The sequence below is a fragment of the Carassius auratus genome, chromosome 15, assembly GCF_003368295.1.
Source record: "Carassius auratus strain Wakin chromosome 15, ASM336829v1, whole genome shotgun sequence".
NCBI classification, from domain to species: domain Eukaryota; kingdom Metazoa; phylum Chordata; class Actinopteri; order Cypriniformes; family Cyprinidae; genus Carassius; species Carassius auratus.
In genome coordinates this window covers 11,787,248-11,809,500 of record NC_039257.1, presented here as the reverse complement: position 1 = coordinate 11,809,500, position 22,253 = coordinate 11,787,248, and the positions used below count along the sequence as shown (strand labels likewise).

The 22,253-nt window shown below is 36.6% G+C and overlaps 1 protein-coding gene across 1 annotated transcript in view; it reads right to left on the bottom strand.

Moving 5' to 3' along the window:
- The window catches only part of sorl1 (sortilin-related receptor, L(DLR class) A repeats containing), a 60,435-nt gene that overhangs the window by 13,728 nt on the left and 24,454 nt on the right, over positions 1 to 22,253 (bottom strand). The window contains exons 7-22 of the mRNA XM_026282391.1: positions 12,889 to 12,990; positions 12,608 to 12,777; positions 10,618 to 10,810; positions 9,537 to 9,654; positions 8,387 to 8,460; positions 7,035 to 7,123; positions 6,744 to 6,922; positions 6,477 to 6,663; positions 6,254 to 6,382; positions 5,003 to 5,088; positions 3,043 to 3,215; positions 1,680 to 1,811; positions 1,505 to 1,596; positions 1,173 to 1,419; positions 930 to 1,068; positions 22 to 195 (exon numbers count right to left, since the gene is read on the bottom strand). Coding sequence (XP_026138176.1) covers positions 22 to 195; positions 930 to 1,068; positions 1,173 to 1,419; positions 1,505 to 1,596; positions 1,680 to 1,811; positions 3,043 to 3,215; positions 5,003 to 5,088; positions 6,254 to 6,382; positions 6,477 to 6,663; positions 6,744 to 6,922; positions 7,035 to 7,123; positions 8,387 to 8,460; positions 9,537 to 9,654; positions 10,618 to 10,810; positions 12,608 to 12,777; positions 12,889 to 12,990 — 2,284 coding nt within the window. The remainder of the gene's footprint in view (positions 1 to 21; positions 196 to 929; positions 1,069 to 1,172; positions 1,420 to 1,504; positions 1,597 to 1,679; positions 1,812 to 3,042; positions 3,216 to 5,002; positions 5,089 to 6,253; positions 6,383 to 6,476; positions 6,664 to 6,743; positions 6,923 to 7,034; positions 7,124 to 8,386; positions 8,461 to 9,536; positions 9,655 to 10,617; positions 10,811 to 12,607; positions 12,778 to 12,888; positions 12,991 to 22,253) is intronic.

Below are 22,253 nucleotides of genomic sequence, written 5' to 3'. Positions count from 1 at the left end.
ACACTTCTGAGTCTGTCAGACCTGTCTTAACGCATGTATTATTGCTGAGCTGATATCCACCGGGACACTGGCACCGATGCTCTCCTGAGGGTAAGATGGTGCTGGAAACTCCATCGGGGCAAACACAGTGATGCTTGTTTCCCGGCTGGGGAAGACACAGAAGACTGCATGGCTGACCCGCACAAGCATTCTGACCTAAAGAAGAGGGGGAAAAAAGTCTTTAAAACCTATTTCTGTATCTCAAGTAAACCAGTGTGGTCACTGTATGAAGCTGAGCCCTTGAAATCGATATTGTAGATTTGTGCTTTTATTGCTTGTTTGTTAGCTTTTTTACAACTAAAAAATAAAGTTGCAAATAAAAAGTAGTGTCTAAAAGTACAAACATTAAAAAAGTATTTCTCTACTCTTGTGTAAACAGACCAAAAATATAGAGAACTCATCTTGCAACAATATTATTTTAGGATCACTAATATAATATATTTTCATTTTTGTTTTTATATTTTTTGTTTTATTTAGTTAAAGGTTTAGTGAAATATTTATTTTTTCTTTTTAGGATATAGTTTCAGTTTTAGTGCTTTAGCATCTTAGTACTTCAACTTAATCTAAAAAACTAAATTTCTCCCTTTTGGGTTAGCTACAATTAACACGTTTTTATTTTTATTTCAGTTAATTAACTGTTCATTTTTTTAATGGTTTTAGTTTTTGTTAATGATAATAATAATAACCCTATCGCAAATTCTTTGCATGTCCAATAAAATGCAAGAACTACAATGATAATGTTCATTTATATATTTAAAAATAACTAACAATAATAACAATAAATTATAAAAATTAGCTTATTAAAATAAATATTTGAAAAAAAGAAACGGCCTGCAAGCTCTATAACGGTTTTTAAAAGTGTATTTCCCATGTTTTTCAGAAGGACTGACCTCTGTTTTTTCCCTTGTAGAAGATCTTGAGATCCATCACTCCTGTCAGTCTGCTCACTAGCATCTCACTGTCTGGTGAGCCTGATTTAGGTGCTTTGAAGATTCCCATTCTAGACCAGTCATCCCAGTACAGGTCATTCTAAACCAACAAACACCAGTTCAACAAAGTCTTTCTTTAATTTATCATTAAAGACAGTTTATTATCATTTGCAACATTCCAAGAAGTGACAACACTGGGCCTACCTTAAAAACAGCAATAGCATAAGGATGAGGCAGGCCCTCCATTATCACAGTACGGCGGCCTCCATTAAAGTCTGCTCTTTCAATGCGGTCTCCATATGCCTCCGTCCAGTACAGCCATGATTCATCAGCCGTTATGCCATTGGGCCAGCGAACTGCCTCAGACACAATGCAGGCGAAGTTGGAACCATCCATCCAGCTGCGGTAGATGCCTGCTGCGCGATCGCCCCAGTCTGTCCAAAACATCAAGCTAAAAGAAACAGCAGTTTAGTGGTCAGGGTGAAGCGAGCATGTGGATTATTAAGGAAAACAAGTGGTTTGTGGGAACACTGCACCTCTCTATTGGCATGAGCGTCAGGGCTCGAGGCTGCTCCACCACTGAAGAATTGACCAGAGTGCGTCTCAGGTCTCCATCAGAGTTGGACACCTGGAAGAGAGACAGTGTGAGGACGTCTACAAGAACGAACACCTGTAACTGATGCTGCTGTAGTTGTTTTAACCTGTGGTTACCTCGATTTTCTGAGCACCAGCATCCACCCAATACAGCAACCGGCTGATGGGGTCAAATGACAGCGCCTCCACGTTCTGTAAATCCTTTCTCACAATCACTTCCTGTCCAGAGCTTCCATTCAAACACAGTCTCTGCAACACAAAATCAAAGAAAATACTTATAAGATAAATAAATGCCCAATAAATTTAAATAACAATAATTATTATTTGTATTATTATTATTATTATTATTATTATTATTATTATTATTGTTTTTGATGTAGTAGTTATATATAAAAAATTATAATCTAATCTAATTAAGTAGTTTTTTTTATTTCTGATGTTTGATTTTTTTTTTTTTTTTTTGACTTCGATGCAAATCAGGTGACATTTTATAACCTGCTAAAGCAGAAATCCAATTCCAGTGGGTTCACATACTTTTTCTTGTCACTATAAGGCACTATAGCACCACGTATTTCCAAGAACTCTGTTCTAAGAACTATCCAGCAGGGTGGTTCCTAGAGAACCAATTCCTCCCTCAGGCCGTTTTCTTCTGCCAATAGTTCTAGTAATTATGAAAAGCTTCCACATCTGAAAAAGACCCTATATATATATATATATGTATATATATATATATATATATATATATATATGGTAGAGCAGCACGATTTTGGAAAAATTGAAAATCATGATTTTTTTTCGGTCTTAAATAATTTTCTCTCACGATTCTGAACTAAACTAAATAATGTAACAAAACATTACTGTTCCAGGCAATTTATAAGTGTTTCATTAATTTGAATGAATCATTAAAAATATTATATATATTTAAAATATAATTTTTTTATATTAAAATTAGGAAAAGGTGGTTTAACTGAATGATTCAATGACTCGCTCATAAATACTTGTTTCATTAGTGGATGAATCAGAGTTTTTAAAACGAATCACTTGAATGATTCAATAATCAAAAACATTTTTAACAGTTACTTGTCAAACAATGCAATCGACCCAAACATTATTTGAAGCGCCAGTTGCTTTCAAAAGGGAATTTGCTCTAATTTGATCGCTAGGCATCAATGTTTATATCTGAATTATAAACTTTTATCCCAGTTTTTTTTTTGTTTTTTGATAATATGAATGGATCAAGACCGAAATAATACTGTGTAGTCGAAAAGACAACCCAAACCTGCTCTCTGTGTCAGCGGCAGAGAGAAAAACCGATCTGAATGTTCCGGTATGATAGTTTCAAAGATTTAACAGACACGGGTGAATCAAATGGGATTGCATGGGTGTTTTAATCGAGTTTGCGATCTTTTAACGATTAATCGTGCAGCTCTAATATATGGTGCAGATCCCTATATTTATGTGACTGAAGGACGTTATTCACCTGTATGGTGTCCAGTGAAATATCAGCCCAGTATAGGCAGTTCTTCTCATAATCAAAATCCAGAGCCACAGCCTCATGGAGACCCGAGAGTGGAAGCGGCTGGTCTGTACCTGTGGCCAGGTCATAGCGGTGGATGGAGCTCCTCACCGCATACAGGATAAACTCATTACTCTCTAAAAAAAGTAAAGTAGGCAAGAGGTCTTAGTTAAGAGGTGAAATAAAGACTCATTCCAGAGAAATACACTATGTTGTATAAAACACGTTTCACCCGAACAGTCCCATGTGAGCATTTAATTTCAAAACCATTGGCACTAAAAGGGAGTTGTTCGTTGCTAACAGCTTGCACACTTCTGGGAAGGCTTTGCATGTTCTTTTTCACTGCAAAATCGTAAAAGAAAACTGATGGCACCGCTGAGAGTCACATCACTTCCTTCCCCCACTGGATCAGATCTCAGCTTCTGAAAGGGCTGCTTATTTACTCCCAGTGTCCTCTAGTCAGAGAGGCAAGCCAATCAACGTGGCCACTGAAGCGTGGTCAAGTGGCCGAGCGCCACAATGCTGGAGAGAAGAGGTCATCTAGACAGCGACGGCTCTTAAGAACAGCTCGGTGGGTGGATGGGAATTGATCGCACTCCAACAATCCTCATTTAACTTTCAAATCCTATCTTAAGGACTGACTGTCCGCATTACTTTATTCAGCTTTCACTGCAGAAATCAGTCCATCATGTCATCTCAGCGTGGTCATCTTGAGGCATTACTGTATTTTACACATTTGGGATTTTATATGTCATGTCCTAAAATGCATTTCCAAATGCAAACAAAAATTTTATAAATTACTGATATAGACCTTCAGCATATTAAATCTACACTACTGTTTAAAAGTTTGGGGTTGGTATGATTTTTTTTGAATGACGTCTCTTCTGCTCACCAAGACTATATTGAGTAAAAAAAAAAAATTCAGTAAAAACAGTAATATTGTTAAATATTATGACAACTTAAAATAGATGTTTTCTATTTGAATTTATTTTAAAAATGCATTCCATTCATATGATGGCAAAGTTGAATTTTAAGCAGCCATCAATCTTGTCCTCAGTGTCACATGATCCTTCGAAAATCATTCTAATATGAACAGTTGGGCTGCTTGACATCTTTGTGAAAATAGTGATACTTTTTCAGGAGTCCTTGATGAATAGAAAGTTCAAAAGAGCAATATTTATTATAGAAACCGAAATCTTCTGTAACGTCATGATTGTCTTTACTGTCACTTTTGATCAATTTAATGTGTCCCCGCTTAATAAAAGTACACATTTATTTTAAAAGTATACAAATCGTATTTGTTATTCATGCACATTTTCATTTTGCAGCATTATTATTATTTTTTATCAACTTGCTTTAAAATGTGCAATATAAATACACTTGACTTGTTTCTCCACTCTTACTATCTTTTTTCCTGTGAAATAAAATGTCAAAACTGTTCTTTATCACACAACATAATGCATTATAATCGATTCTGTTGCAATTAGCTTGGTTCATTTTTCATTTCAAGTCAGGATTTAAACCTGTTTTACATTTCACACTAAACAAGGACTGTACAACTTCACTTTCCCATCTCATATTAAAGACATTTTAGTCAGTTATTGTCAATTTTTCCAGCTTACTGTCACTTCTGATTCATTTTCTAGCTGATACTTTTGAACAGTAGTGATTTTAAAAAAATACAAACTTGCATGTAATGTAAAAGAAAATAATTTATTTTTTTAAATCACAAAAATTATGCTATTGCAATTTATATCTCAACCAAAAGGTTCCTACTTCAAAGCTTTGTCTTGTGGACAAATTCTTTTTTTTTTTGAGGCCATGTTATGAACTTCATGTGGCATCCCACAGGACAGTGCTGTGTTACATAAGAAGAGCTTAGAGAAAATGATTGTATAAGCTGAAGAGGAGGATCTTACTGTACCTCCCACAGGACAGGGCAGCATTTCTCCATCCAGCCGAGCTTCAACATCTCCCCCACTGCAGCTGTCGCCAGAAACCTTCCTGTACCTAAAGCATCAGATGACGCACCTTCACATCAGTGGAAATCATTTTTTACTCAATTTCACAGCCAATTTCACTTCTTGAAGAACGTTGTTCTAAAAATCGACACTAGGTGATGCTATGATTACACGTCTATGAATCTTTGTGCTTTTTGTGCTAAATCCTTCTTTTGTTGTCCTGATGCTTGTGTAATATTTTGAGAAGTTGTCAAGTTTATCTGAAACCGCTAATTCTATTCATCATTTATTGGCATTAGAGATGCACAAATCTATTGACCAATGAGAGTATGATAGTTATTCTAAATATAATGTCCGATAACCAATACATTGCTAATATAATGCTTTTTAGACTATATACTGTATACAGATAGTAAAACCTAAAACCAATAACAACAACAACAACAACCACAACCCTGACCCAAGTACAAAAAAAACAAACACAAAAAAACAGTTTGGTTCATAATAGATATGATCATAATATATTGAGCATCCCTAAATAATAGAAATCAACTTTACTTCTCCCTTTTCCCAGGAATCATTACTATAATTGTGATTAACCTCATTTCTTCACATCTCACATCTCAACTGACTGGAGCAAGAGATCTAAACTCATCCAGATGAATTGGGTTCAAGTTAGTGTTCTAAATAAATCCTGTCCTCTCGACTGCAGATAATGAGAGGAGAGATGCATGGTGTCGCAGCGCTGGCAGATCTAATAATGCTGCGGCTGATGATGGCGGCTAACAATCTGTATCCAGGAGGACACAGAGCCTTTAATAAGTATTCACCCCATTAAGAATTTCTCACGTTTTGCTGATTTACAGCGCTGAATCACAAAAGATATGATTTAGCTGTATAGAGGGAACAAGAAAGTCTTCAAAGTGACCTCTACAAATGAATCTAAAATAATTTTACAAAGATTGCAATAACTTATTTTTTAAGTATTCAACCCATTATATATACACACACACACACACAGTGCCTTGCAAATAAAAAATTTTTTTCCATGTTTTATGTTGTTGGCTTATGATAAATTAATTTAAATGACTCTTTTCCCACCATCATTCTTTATTAATTCAATTATTATCATTAAAGTATTAATACTGACTCAAAAGGTTTGAATCACAGAGTGTATAATCAGCTTTTGAAGGTCAAGGTAACACTGTTCTCACCCTTTGCTGCGGCGGTAAGTGGTGCCCACTGGACAGGGTACTGGTGTGGCATAAATGTTTCCAGAAAACTCAGGATCAAGCACGCACACCTCGAGAGACAGATCCTCACTCAGCTTAAACCCGTAGTCACTGCAAACAGATCAAGATTACACAAAACAGTGGGAAATGATTAGCATTCAGGTGAAGAAAAGGTCAAAAAGGAAAACTGGCTTTCGGCTCATACCACTCATAGTCCTGTCGAGTGCAGGAGCAGTTGGACAGGGTGACGGGCCTGTCGAAGTCCTCGCCGTTGAAGCAGGTGGCGTGAGGCGAGCGGCGCTTGTACACTACCTCTCTGCCGAGCAGACAGCCGTTTCCCCTCTCGTCAGAAGGAGACCAGAGTTTATAGTCGCCCTCCGAGCACGGCACACCTAAACACACATAACATCAGATGTAGAACTTGCTGCTAGGGAGCTAAGGTGCACCAATTATAAGAGAACTGTTCTCTTACCAAGCACATCACTAGCGTTGACCTGCACAATGAGCCAGCTGTGTTTCTGGTCCGCATATGAGCCAAAGATGGTGAAGATGGTGCTCTTTTCACCCGGTTCAGTGAGCAGCTGGTACACATATACCTCCTGCTCTGAAAACTGGAACTCTTTCCAGGTTTCCCCCTCGTTGGTACTGAATCTAAGCCAGCAACAGACAAGACACAACTATCAGTAACGTCCTAAAGCCTGATAATACTCAAAGAGCCTCTACTAAAAGCAGAGTGACATTAGATCATTGAACGGTTACTGACTTGAGTGTCCTGGTGGAGCCACCCTGCGCGATAGCCATCAGGATCCCTCCATGATCTCCCCAGGTGTAGAAATGAGGACCAGCCAGGGCCTAAAGAACATACATATCCATTACATGGAACAACAAATGCTACTACACTTTTTCAAAAAGTCTGGAAATATAAAAAGTGCAATGGCACAGCAGCAGCGTACAATTATTATTATTTTTTTATTTTTTTTTGAGGGGTAACTAATGGTTCTTTGGCTCAACTTGTGCCCTAAGTGAGATAATAATACATGACCAAAATCCTTTATATAAGATGGGATAGTCTAGTGGTACTTCTTTAGTATGTAAAGGAAATAAGGTTTAACTCCGAATTTAATATATACTGTATTTTCTCAAAGAAAAAAAAAAAAAAAAGGGGTTGTTTAATATATAAACAGACTAGAGATGTTCATTTAGGTTAATTTCTTTGACCGATAAACACTATTGGGTATCCGCACATTAACCGTTAACTGATAAGAATTTTATATTAAATTGTGACCCAATAAAAATACACCTACAGCACAAAACTGAATGAAATAATATAAATAACAAAAATAAAATAAATAGGCCTACACAAAAACTTTTTTTACTGAAATGATTAAAATAAGATGACACACACATACTGAATCAGATATAAATCCTCTCATTAGAAGAAACAAATTGTAATAAGTGAATAATTATGTGGTCTTTTGTTTTATTACCAAACCCATTCAGAATTTGAACACATTTACTCATGGATTCACTCTCTGATAACCATTTATCCAGTATTGTCTTCTGCCACTTTAGTTAAGTGAAAGTGGAGGAGGTGCTTGCGCAGCGAAATATATCTGTAGGTAAGTGCGGCCCGGCCAGGAGTTAACAAATATGCATAGAATAATTTTCTTTAACAATGCAGCAAACTTAAAAAAAAAAATACTTGGAAAAAAACCTTTTAAACCGTTCAGTATCAATCGGTCAAAATTATTTCGGTAAATGGCAAAATCGCTAAAATATGAGCATCCCTAAAACAAACCAACCAAACTGCGAAAGAACTGATGATCATGCATTATGATCTAGAAAAAAAGAGCAGATTTGATCTTTTGCTTCATGTGTGAAGTTAAAATGAAAAAAGTAAATAAAATATTGAGCCAATACATACACACAACAATACAAAAATAAATCAAACATTAACTTAAATCATCATAAAAATAAAAAAAAAACACCAAAATTGCACTATAATTGGATATAGCAAGTTTGGACACATGAATCACTGATTTCTATTCCAATTTTTACCTAAATAACCATTGTTTTTTGGGGGGTTTTTTTTATCACAGATATGCAGGTTCTCACCTCTCTCCATCTGACCCCTGCGCTGCTGGATACATACACATTGGGCTTATTGGCCAAATTCTTTCCAACAGATCCTGTGCAGAAGATAGTAGATAGAGAGAGAGAGAGAGAGAGAGAGACAGAGAGACAGAGAGAGCAAGAGAGCGTGAGTTGACAGTCAATATTTACACTGCATCGGGTGTCATTTATCTCAGGCCTCAATTACAGCTGATATCAGGTGACCACATGACAAAACAACAGCGTTTAAAACAACTGTAAAAGGGGTATTTATGTTTCATGATGAAAACCACATGAGAGATCTCAAGTGCATCGGACCATATCATATTTATAGTGTAGATGCTACTCAAATTCAGACCACAATAGAGACAAAACAGCAGGAAATTAGCTCGAAGAAGAACAAACCCAGCAAAAGGGCAAGAAACCCTGTGTTCCTGTTAGATGCTTCAGTCTCGCCGCTGTGACAAGAAGCCCAGACAAGGATATTGTGTCACCTCCTTCGACACCCAGAATCATCCTTTTTTCGACGCCATGTGTTTTACTGCAGCATCACCGCAGGTGGTTTTGTCATTAATTTATTTTGAGTGCTAATGAACTTCATTTACATTCATCTCCTTTAGAGAGATATGATGTACTTAACACGTTTTTTTTGCAATATGAACAATGTAGAGGTGCCGTCGATGAGTTTGAGGGTGTGTTTGTATGTGATAATTAGCCAGTGGGTGAAGTACAAATAATTAGCACATCTGTGCCGGAGCGATAGCACCCGAATTGGCCAGACATTTTCACAAGCCTCCTGTGCCTCTCGTCTTCATGCATGCACATTATCTAATAATCATTTAATTAAAGGCCTGGCTGCGGCTGGCAGAGATAGGGAGAGGGATATGAGAGGGAGGAAGTGCCTTCCAAACCGCGCAAAGAGAGCAAAAATCAATGTTTTCCACCAAGCGTGAACTCAAGAGGTCGGGCTCATGCACTTGCTCCCTATCATTACTGTGTGCACTGTGTTCTCTGAAAGGACCTACAGACACTTGGTTAACAGGAACAAAGCAACATAAACAGGAAGAAACCGAACAAGCTGCAAAAGTGTTTGTACTTCCTCTCTCATGCACATACAGTTTGAGAAGAGCATAGAGCAGGTTATGTAGCCCACCTGTTGCCATGATGAGGCCAGGTGCAGACTCTTTAGAAAGAATCGGGATCCTGCGCAGCTGAATATTCAGCAGCTGACTCCATCTCTGGGCCAAGTGCAGGGAACAGCCATTGTCCAGCTGAGAAACAAACAGATAGAGATAGTAACTCTGTAATAAGATAAAAATAGCACAAACAGTTCACTGGAAAAGCAGAAAAAAAAACCTACTTCCTCCTACGATCGACAACTTCAATGCGCAAACACAAAACCACAGCTTCATGAACATATGTTTTTCATCACGAATACACAAAATATAAATTCTACACTCATGGTAGGGATAAGCACAATATAGTGGTATCATACCAGTCATTTACTGATATTAAAGTTTTTATGTAATTTAAAAACGCTATTCAAAGTAATATTTAGCCAATCTCAAAATGAATATCCACTCTTCATAATGTACATTATAGTGTTTTGATGGCAAAACAAGTTGTAGCATTTAAAATGCATAATACATATATATATATATATACATAATGCATAAAACATAATACATACTGCATAAAACATAATACATATTAAATATAATACAAACAATACATATATTACATTTTTAGAATTATTCAAATTGATTTTAGTTGACCTGAATTTTTAAATTGATTTAAAACTTTTTAATTTGACACATATATGTAATAAATAAATATATAAAATGAATGTTTTAGACAAAACAATGTAACATTTTATCTAACATGCATCAGTTATTGGCATTATTTTCTCAGTACTTAAGGTACTCAGTACTCTAGTACTCAGAAATCCCAGCAATGATCATTCATAAATATTATATTTCGTTACAGTGGCATTTTGGGTAGTAGTGTGTGGTCTGAACAGTTAAAGAGGGGTAGAAATTTATGCCAAATAGCATATAGTGCATTTCAGGGGAAGAAAATTCACCAAACGCTGCATAGAAGGTGTGCTTAAAAACTCCTAAACAACAAAATGGACCAAAATTATGCTTTCAAATTTTGGATTATTATTAAATTGACAGGACATTTTAAAATAAAAACACTTTGCCCCAGAGTATTTAGACCAACATCCCTAATACCTTGCAGTCTATGGTTCCTCCCAGGCTGTCGGCCGAAGGTGGCTGCAGAAGTTCCCAGGTTCCTCCTTTATCGAACGTGATGACTGACCGCATGTTGTCCTCAGTGACCGATCCATTGATCAGAGTGGCCACAAACACACCCCTCAACCCCTCGACCCGGTGGAGATCGGCAAACGGCTCGTTGGCGAAATACCTTTCAAACGCACAAAAACCCAATTGTGTTTACATGCGCCATTCATATCTGCCAAGAGAGGGCCTCTATGAAAATGCCAATGGCACGCGAGCCAAGCGCATCACATCTGCATTCCGCACTGCAGTAATTGCGTCTCTGCTCTCTGGCGGCCGTGCTGAGCTCAGTGGTTTGGCGGTGGGTGAGATCCCGCTCTGCCGCAGAGTAAAACAATAGCATGTCCTTGGGAAGCTGTGTAGAAATGACAGATTGCTTTTCTACTGACAGTGTGAGCTGAGGGACCAGTGGGCGAAGACATAGCTCTTGCATTATAGAGACGAGACCTCACTAACCTGATTATGGGTTGAGGTGTGCAGAGCCAAAACGGATTTACAACACTGATGAGGGGCCGTCACTAAACCGAGAGGGGTTCAAGTAAAGGTTACGAGACTGAAAGCTGTGTAAGACTGAGGCTTAATGTGAATTACTGAAGTGGGACATGTTCCTGGCTCAACATGGTTGTTGGCCCTGAGGCAAAATTTCTATCTACATTTTTGGGTTGGGGCTTCAACCAAAATTTGTATCAACCTATGATTTCCTTTGGATTTTAGGGATTATGGTTAGTGTGAAGTTGAGAAAAAAGCGTTATGGTTAGTGCAGGTCAATGGTTCTTGTTTTTTAGGGTCAAAAGTATAAAGTATGTTGAAGGTTTCTACTGAAAACTGCTAAGAAATGCGTTCATTTATTTGTTTATCAAATTATTTATTTATGCATTTTCGGATTTACACTAATGTTCAAAGGTTTAGGGGGGAGTAAGATTTTTTTTTCTTCAAAGAATTAATATTTGTCATCAGCAATAATGCATTACATTTTTTGAAAGTGAAAGTAAAAAACAAATTTGTTTCAGAAATGTGGGATTCAAAAAAATCCTGTTCTTTTGAAATGACTATTCATTAAAGAATCCTTAAAATGTTTTTGAAATAAATTTCTTTTAAACTTAGTCTTTTCAAAAATATGTTGCAAGTGAATATTCTGTATATCTTTTGTAAAGATAGAAAACTACCAATACAGAGAGAAAAAGGCAATAAAAAATCATTCACCCACAAGTTAAAATTAGCCCATAAATTACTCACCTTGAAGTCAGCCTAGGTGTATATGACTTTCTTCTTTTATACAAATCCAGTCAGAGTTATTTAAAAAATTGTCTTTGATCCCTGTTTGATGCCCTTCTGCGGGTGGTGAACTGCATCGGTTCATGAGAAGTTCAATAAAAAGTGCATCCACTTCAAACTGTTTCATTTACAACAGTGAGTGCAAGCTAGATTTCAGTGATTATGATGATAAGGTAGGCAAGACATTGTTAAAATAGTACATGTGACATCAGTGGCTCAACCGTAATGTTATGAAACTACAAGAATACTTTTTGTGCGCAAAAAAAAAAAAAATGACTTTATTCAACAATATTATATTCTGTGTCAGTCTCCGCTGCCAATTCACCATGACTTGGTAGTTCCAATGTTGTCTATGCAGGGTCAGAAAGCTCTCGGATTCCATCAAAAATATCTTAAGTTGAAAATGAACAAAGGTCTTACGGGTTTGGAATGACATGAGGTTGAGTAATTATTGACAGATTTTTCACTTTTGGGTGAACTTTCCCTTTAATAGGAATGTTGTTCCAGGACCAAAAAACATATGTCCTACTTTGGTAAATCACTTTTATGGTCATGTCATCTGTTTATGTACTGTTCGGCAGCAGGAAGGCGTCTCTCTCTCTCTCTCTCTCTCTCTCACACACACACATACTGTGATGTTTAACTGTACCTGATAAGTGTGTTGCTCCCAGAGCCATCAGGGCTGTAGAACAGTACGTTCTCTAGGGACAGCGAGAAGGCTAAGCCCTGTGTGTCCGAGATGTACAGGTGTGTAACGTTATTATTGTGGTTCACGCATACGAACACCTGGTCCTCCGAAGCATCTGCTATGTAGTACTCCTGCAGAGAGAGGACAGTAGGGAATTGCATGAGACAGGTAAACAACATGAAGCTTTAAAAGTCATGACCATAAATACATTTCTGAGACTAAACGAAGCTGATGGCACTCACCGTGATGGGGTGGCGGGTGTTAAACTGAGCTGCTTTCATTGGCTGCCGGTTATAGGAAACCCACAGCTGGACAGACTGAGACTCGTGACTCCCAAACAACGTCTGTGGAAACACATTCACAATAATTAGCTTAACTAAAACAAATAAAGCAAACTGGATATCACAAATTAGTGAAGTGAAGTGAAGTGACGTGACGTGTGGCCTATTATGGTGACTCATACTCGGAATTTGTGCTCTGCATTTAACCCATCCCCTCCATTTAACCCATATATATATATATATATATATATATATATATATATATATATATATATATATATATATATATATATATATATATATATATATATATATATATATATATATATATATAAAAGAAACAATAACTACAAAAATGACACAAAAGAAATAAAAAAATTATTTTATTTAAAATATTAAGAAAAACTACAGCTTGATATCAATGATATAATAACACTGATTGGAGATTAATCAACAGTCTTCTTATGACTAATAATGAAAAAGATTATTTTTAATTATTGTTTTATTTCAGGTCTGACTGTAATAACTATATGATCAACAGACTACAACAAAAACAGTATGTATTTTGATTATTTTTATTAATAATAAAATTCTTAAAATAATATTAATCATTTATAATAATTTGTATAATAATAATACAAAGAAGAAGAAGAAGAAAATGTTAGATATAAAATAATTTATAATTGTTATTTATGGTATTATATTTACAAAAATATGTTTTAGCGTATGAATGTTCACATATTTAACGTTTTTTTTTTTTTTTTATGAATATTTAAAATTTGGAATAACAATAGTAATAAAAAAGAATAAACTAGTTTTAATTTAAAGTTAATTCCCAGATAATAAAATAATTTAATGTACATTATTTATGATAATGTGAACATGTTATTCAGCTGAATAAAAAAAAGGAGTGAATATCATTTTTTTTTTAATGGTTAAACAGATTTATCAGTCTATATTTAGTTAAGATGAGAGTAACATCACACAAGGTGGTTTGTTTTAGCATGTCCTTCAGATGGGACATTAAACAGAGGTCCTGGCTCTCTGTATAATAATTAAAACTAAACATCACAGAGTTTTATAAGGTACACAAGATTTTATAAGGTAATCTGATACCTTCAGTTACCATAAACCATGGCATAATACCACTATAAATGGGGTCTGAATGGCAGACAATATCAGCATTGGCAGATATGCCCAGCCAGCACTGTTTTCACTAGGGTCCTGTTACCTGAAACCGCTTAATAAGGACTACTGGGGATTTGGAAAAGGAAAAAACAGTATCTCTTATTTGTTCTTCTAAAACTGCTGGGTTTTTTTTAGAGAGAAAAGTGAAGGAAAGCTGATGTGAGCGGTCATAATCTAGTCACTGTCCCAGCAACCTAGATGTGCCTCCGTCTAGAGTCTTTTCACTACTTCTTCCCAAGTCTCTCCTTCACTTTCTCCCCTCAGGAAATCAAAGCTTCAATCAATCCTGAAGTTCAACCGGTTCAATCAGTCTCTCCTTTGTACGACAAGCTGTCACTGTAATCAAGCTGTGGGTGAATAGTTACTCAACATCAGCTTCACAAAGCTGTAAATTAAAACTCTCACTATAATAAACAGATTACGCACGACCAAACTAAAGATCTGTGTCCGATATATGTGTTCAATATTCACTACATAAATACTTATGTATTGATTTTTATGAATAGTTTACAAAACTTTTTTCTTGCTGTGTAAACAAGCAAACAAATTTGCCTAAAAAAATTATTTTTGCTGCCTGTCTAAAAGCCAAAGATGCTATTAGAGGTGAAAAAGCAAAGAAACAGATTCTCTACATTAATCAGGTTTATTGCTGTTTCCTAGATCAAACTGAAAAGTCAAAAAGGGCTGCAAGATTGGAGTGATAACAGGCAAAATACTAATAAACACAGCCAGCAAAAGGGATTTATTGGGTCAGTGTTAGAACAACAGGAAGACAGCCTGTCAGATTACAGTATATTTATAAGCATAATCATCCTGAATAACAAGTTTAACCACTTCCTTGTTCAAAGGCACAAAGGCTTAGTGTTTTCTTTCTCAGCTCTCCACACTGCCTCGTTTTTAGTCACACCATTCATGCTATTGATTTATCTTGTTGTTAACGGCTGTCTCCAGGAACAGACTGCAGTGTTGTGGAAGCAGCCAAAACACAATCTGGCTTTAGAGAGCAAAGACCAGGGAGACCTCTCGAAACAGATGCTATTGCCAGGAGATCTTAAGAGAGCAAAGTGTGCGATAACAACAATCAAATCTCAAAGCTGCAACAACCAGATCCAGATGCCAATGTTTAGATATGGTACCATAATATCAGAATAATATGTTCTTGTGTAACCAATACATCACTGCATGCAATTACTGGACAAGGTTATTAAAAATGATGGAAGTATTCAGTATATTATATTCAAATATTACATAATAAAAGTAAGTTGTAGTATACTTGCATATGACAATACAGTACAGTTTACTTTATAATGTATATTAAAATATATATATATATAAAAAAAAAAAAATAAATAAATAAAAAAAAAAAGAGTTAAACTCAATCCAATTAAGTTTTTTCAGAGCCGAGTGAAAAATGACTGGAAATACTTATTTTCTATTTGCCTTTAAAAATTATAATAACATTTTTGAATGTCTGGAAATCAATAGTTTAAAGCCATGGTATTACAAAAAAAAATAAAAAAATAAAAAAAACGCTGTATAAGTTTCTCTCTTATGTAGAACAATTATTATATTGACTATTGAAGTCAACAGGGATAGCTAATAAATAATAATAGTACTAATAATATTATAATTCTAATAACATTATATTATCTATATTATTTAATATTTACATTTAAAACTTTTTGAATATTTAAATGTATCAAGCTGCAATCTCAAAGTCTGAAAGGTGCCTTTCAGGGAGGTGGAGCTGCCACAGAGGTGGATGCAGTGTTTCTGTGATTGAGCCGTTACTGAATCCTGTCAGGTGGTCCGAATTTTTCTCCCAGGGTTCGATTTGCAACCGACACATAGATCCAACCTTCAATTTTAAACGTCACAGTATCATTAAGCATTTATAGGCAGTTAGCCACAAACAGCCCCTCTGAGCAAACTGTCATCTCTCATTCTGCTGCCATAGTATCCAAATGTCCCTGACTACAAACTTGACAGCAGAAAGAAGCCTTCTATTCTTACATGCCAACATGAATGGAATCATTTCTGGCACAGCCGGCCTAATGAATATCTGGCTTTGGAGTCACTTTGCCGTCTTTTTGGAGGAGGCATTTATCTCTAGAACAACAGCCGTACTGTGCTGGCAGTCTCTCCCATCGCTTAGTCTGGAAGACAGATCAGACTTTCAAGCATGAGTGAGAATGTGTAGATGCAGCGTGTTGAAGGAACACAGTGTGAAAAGTTCTGCATTGCTGAGATGCTCTGTTCAAAATGAGGACCCTTTCCCAACAGTAAAGACTCTACTGAATCTAGGAAAAAGAAAATTTTATTTTTCTCTTTAATATAAAGAGACATAAAGGTTCTTTAAAAGGGTCATATGATGTGTTCTCCATTTTCCTTTCTCTTTGGAGTGTCACAAGCTCTTGGTGTATAAAAAAGATCTGTAAAGTTGCAAGGACTAAAGTCTCAAATCCAAAGACACATTCTTTATAAAAGTTAAGAGTCAACCACGCCCTGATAAAATGCCTCGTTTAAACACGCCCCCACATGTCTATTTCATGATGTGGGAAGATTTGCATAACACCTCCCAAATGTTCACGCAAAGAAAGAAGGTGTAACTTTGATTCTCGCTGTGGTATTGTTGCCACCGGCATGTTGTGGAGTCACTGTGTGTTTCGTTGTGAAAGCAAAACTACTTTGTTCAGCCATCCAAAAGAGGACACAACTAGAAATCAGTGGTTGAGTTTTATTTACAACACTGAAATAAATAATGTACAATAAAAAATAATGTACATTCTATGGAAAATAATGTGTTTTTTGACTTGTGGTCTAAAAGGGTTGTCCCTATTCTCTTAATGGGTAATGGGTGTGTTTTGGGCATAACCCATCTCATCTCTCATTCCCTATAAGAGCCAATTGCACTCGCGCCATAGCAGATTCGCTATTTACACTGTAGAATTTTTAAGCGCAAAGACTGAAAGTGTCTCCAGAGAGGAAACAGAGCTGCTCGTGCACTAGCAAATAGGTAAGCTAATTCTGATGTATGCGCTGATTATCCATTACGACATGTAGGCTTTTTTTATATTAATGTAGCCTATACAATTATAATCTTTTACATTGTAATCCTTTCATTTTTTATATTTGGCATGTTTGTGTGCTGCTGCATGTGTGAAATGAGCAGAGTATATGCACATTTTGGATCCACCTATAGGCGCATATTACTAACGCACTCTTTAAATAACAAAAAATGACTGTGTCATTGACTTTAGACCAGGTTTTAATCGGTCAATGACGTAGTCTATATCAGTTGCCTCAAAATAGCAACGCGCCAAAAATGCACCTAAACACACCTCGTTTTCAGGCAAGCATGCCCCTGGCCACATAAATAAGCGGAAATGCATTTTCTATTTATACAACATGGCCAAAGGATGTGAAAATGATAATTGTGTCAGGCTGAAACTAGCAAAAAATACTTGCATCGTGCCTGGTGCCGCATTGTGTCAAGTGTATGATAGGGCCCATAGAGTTTGTTTCTTCCCCGAAACAGAAATGTAGCATTACATCACTTGCTCAAAAATGGATCTTCTACAGTAATAATAAAAATAATAATAATAATAATAATAGTTGGATTAGTAATAGTTAATTGCATCATCGGAACAGATTTTGAATGGGTGCCGTCAGAATGAGAGTCCTAACAGCTGATAAAAACACCACAACAATCCACAAGTAATCTACACGACTCCATTCCATCAATTAAAGTCTTGTCAATCAAAAAGTTACACGTTTGTAAGAAACAAATCCATCAAAGCATTTCAGACTCATATTGGAAGTAATGATTTAAAGTTAAAATGTCTTAATTACGGATCTGTTTCTTAGAAACACAGCTTTTTGCTTCACAAGATGTTAACTAATGGACTGGAGCTGTGGGGATTATTTGTTGATAATTGTGATGTTTTTATCAGTTTTTTACTCTCATTCTGACGGCACCCATTCAAAATCTGTTCCGTTGAAGAAACAAACTGACATCTCAAATTGCCTGACAGTAAATTAACAGCAAAATTTACTTTTTGATGAACTATTTCTTTAATCCATCCTGTAATGCGGTATTATAAACCTCGTTTTAGGCAGTCAAATGACTAACTCATTGAACTCATTGAAACAGTAATCAACTTAACATCTGATTTATGATTTTATGATAACCTGTATTTAAAGATCCACATTTACAAGAGTTTTCTTGTAATTAAAGGTATTTTACATAAATGTATTAATCTGAGACCACTTAGGTGCCTTTTGACATCCCATAACAATGCTTAAATTCTCTCCGTCCTTCTGTAAATATCTTCCTTCATCAAAGTTCAGATTACATCCTGAATCCAGGTTATCACTAAAGCAGCTTGAAAGGCTACAGAGAGGTGAGAACGTGAGAAGAGAAAAGGCTTAATTATTACTAAGAATCTCTATGACATTATGGATAAATCCCCGAGATGAGAGGACCTTGGTTTCCACAGCTTTAATTAGTCTTAGAAGCTTCTCACTGCCAAAGGCTCTTGTGATATTCATTATGGTAATCCTATTAGCCAGGCTGCAGATAGAGGGACTTGACACAATGAGAGCAAAAGAGTGAGTCAGAGAGAGACACAGTGACTGAAAGAAAAAAGGGTGACAGACTACAATGTCGTCCGACTGGTAAGAGACTTTGTAAATGTTCCAAAACCTAGTGAATGACCTAGCTGCCTACAACCTACATAGGCAGCATTCAACTAAACTGAATCTCACAAATGACTAAATTTTTTTACGTTACACAAGCAACAAATCACAAAGTATACAGAAACCCAACTCATAAAGGTTAAGTGTCGAGTTCTGTGTCAGCACTTCTAAGCTAACACAATATAATAAGAACAAATATATATACACAATATACAAACTATATTAATCTTTATCAACACTTATCAGTATTTAATTATTAATTACCATATTAATAGACAACATTTCTCTCGCTTCATCCACCCTTTTGGGATATTTTTTACTATGCTTGCTGCAAAACATTTTTTTTTAGACAGGTTTTAGTTAACAATAACCACACTGGGCTAAACATATATATCTTATGAGCAAAAATAGCATAATTAGGATTTAAAAAATTGGTTTAATTGCTTGCTTTTTAGCAGGTGAGGTTGGAAGACCATTCTAAACCAGTGAAGTTGATTCTTTTCAGCAGGGGCACCTTATTCCTCCTTAAAATGCTGCCTCTGTAGACAGCTCACTAAATGTTAGTCTGTAAGTGAGTGAGCGAGAGACTGAAAAATCGAGGGACAGAAAGAGAGAGGGGGTTGCTACAAGGGTACGTCTGGCCAGCAGGGTCAGGGCCAGGCCACACACAGTCATCAACAATCCAAGGCTCTCAACAAGCCTGTCACTTTCTCTCTCCTCAAGAGTAGAGATATTACCAACCTTCCCAGCCAGACAAATTCCACAGAGCTGTTTGCTCTGGCCTGTTTACTACTTGTCTGTCTTGTCATAGACCTCCTTAGGATAATTTTGTTAAATGCGCTACGTAGAAAACCAACTTGCACTGCAAAGAGCTGAATGGTCTAACCATAATAACCACTAATTATCCTGCTGTAAATCCATCCACTCAGTAAGCGAAGTATCCAAACCCGTTACAAAAAATTCACTGGAACTGTGGCTCACCAGAACATAGAGAGCAAATTTCCCATAGCTGCTTGTGGAAAATTCAGAAAAATCACTCAAAGCGAGTGCGTATCGCTCCTTTTGGTCTATGCCTCACCAAAGTGATTCTCTATGAAATGAGATTCAGATGACTTTCAGGATGATTGAAGGGATATTCCAGCCAAATAAAAAAAATCTGTCATCATTTGCTTCCCATCATGTCATTCCAAATCAAACTCTCTTTCTTCTGTGGAACACAAAAGAAGATATTTCGAACAACAAACAGTTGAAACATCCGTCAAAATATCTTCTTTGGTGTTCCATAATCAATAGTCCTTCACAAACAAGAACAATAGGAGCAATTCTGAAACGGTTTCTTCGCATTCCAGCAGCGCTCTGAACCGTAGTGTGGAAGACAGGACCATACGGCGGCACTGGGCAACAGAACGCATATAAGTGGTGCATGAGTGGTTAGTAGCACCCCAGGGAAACCAAGCTACAACTTCATTAACGGAACATAGATCAGAGCTGTCAAGCAGGCAGCTCCTCCAGCACGGTGTCCAGGGCCGTGGTGCTGCCATCCATTCAGCACCACTCATAAATAGCCATCAAAACTCCCACGGAGTCTCTGGCTTTCTGAAGCCGCAGATAAATTGCACATTTCTTCCCACTTTAATGGGTGACTTGGGCTGGCTTCTGCTTTACGCAAACCTGGCAGTGCCATGTGTGACCTGACAGATGCCTCGTCCACTTCTGGGCAGTCAGACATTTGCTGTGGGATGAGGTTAGTGAGATGCCAGCCGATGTGAGGTGGAAATGATTAACCACTGAATACACTCAAGGGTGAGAGATACAATGAAATATAACACTTGCCGTGGTCAGCATAGACATGAAGTCTAGACAGTCATTGTTTCAGCAACCAAAACTATGCAAAACTTTATGGAGGCATATTAAATGAAAACAAATATTTCAGGCTATATTATGTTCCCATCTTGGATACGAGGCAAATAAGACAGTTTGAAAGATACAGCTTAAAACGTTTTATTTTCTATGACTGATGACCTGTGGTGCATGACTGAGTAATGCTAACTACCTCACAATACAAAACACATTGCAGCACGTCGAAAGGATTTGGGGTAGTAATTGTTTCTGCTCAAAAGTGTGAAATAATATTAGTGTCTAACTTCAATAAAAATGAAATGGTCCAGAGAGTGAAAATCTGTGTGATCTCGGAGTTTCCATTTATTTCAATGAAACTCTTTATTAATAGATCTACATGGTATTATGTAAATGCAATAAGAAAAAAATATACAAGACACATGGTTTTAAAGCAGTTGTTCTCAACCTCAAACTGACTTAAACGTATTGAAATTAATAAATTGTTATCCAAGATAAATTTAAATGCTAAAAAATAAGACAAACTGTTATATAACTACCAAAGGTACTATATGACTAGGGTGGCCATATGTGCCATTTATTTTTGTACAAGTCCTGGCCAGGATTTTAATATTGCCTAAAAAATCCAAAACGAGTGTGACCAATAACATACAGGCATTGTACATAATCAACCAATCCTGGTGTGCGAGAAGGTGGGATCTACAGAGAAGGATCAAAGCAAGGCAAATACGCGCATGTGTTTGTTTCTTCATTCCACTTGAGGCAGCACTGCACAGAACAATCATTGTATGACACCAAAGTACTGTGAGAGTGATTCAAATCTTCAATACCCCAGGTTATCAGTTGGTGGAAAACACAGCGTATGCAACCATCGAAGCCAGCAAACGAACTGTGACAGATATCGCAGATTCAACCTGACCTACAAAGCATCGGCATCCATCTGAAAAGCTTTTCAACCAGAGGCATAGTAAACGTTGATAAATCAATTTACAGTGTGTAACACCTGTTGCCCTCCGTTGTCAATTACAGTTGTGTGTCCTTGATCTGGCAACCCATATGAGTGCTAAATCTGAGGAGGAGTCTTGAGTCATGTGGAATACTTTTTATAATAGATTTATGCTCTTTTATTGGACTTCAAAATCTTAAATCCCATTCACTGCTATTATAAAGCTTGGAAGAGCCAGGACATTTTTTAATATAACTCTCCATATACACCTAGGGGTAAATTGCATTTTTGGGTGAACTCTCTCTTTAAATTTTTATAACTATTCTACATTCGAAATCTACATTTCTCTTGTTCGCCATCTTGTATTTCTTCTTTCATCAAGCCTTGTGCAAGTGCATTCTGGGTTTGCTCTCTCTGTGTAAGATACACACGATGCTGCCTTAGAATCCGGCCAAAATTTGGCCTCTTAGGAGGCAATATAACCAAACCGCCTACCTTCTGGAACAGTCTTTATCCCGGAAGCCTTAAATACTGCCTTCCATGCAGCTCACTAGGTTTTGGAACAGAGCGAGTGTTTAACAGCAACACTTTGTGTAACTTTGTACATTGCTTGCATATTTTCACAGTTTTCTCCTCT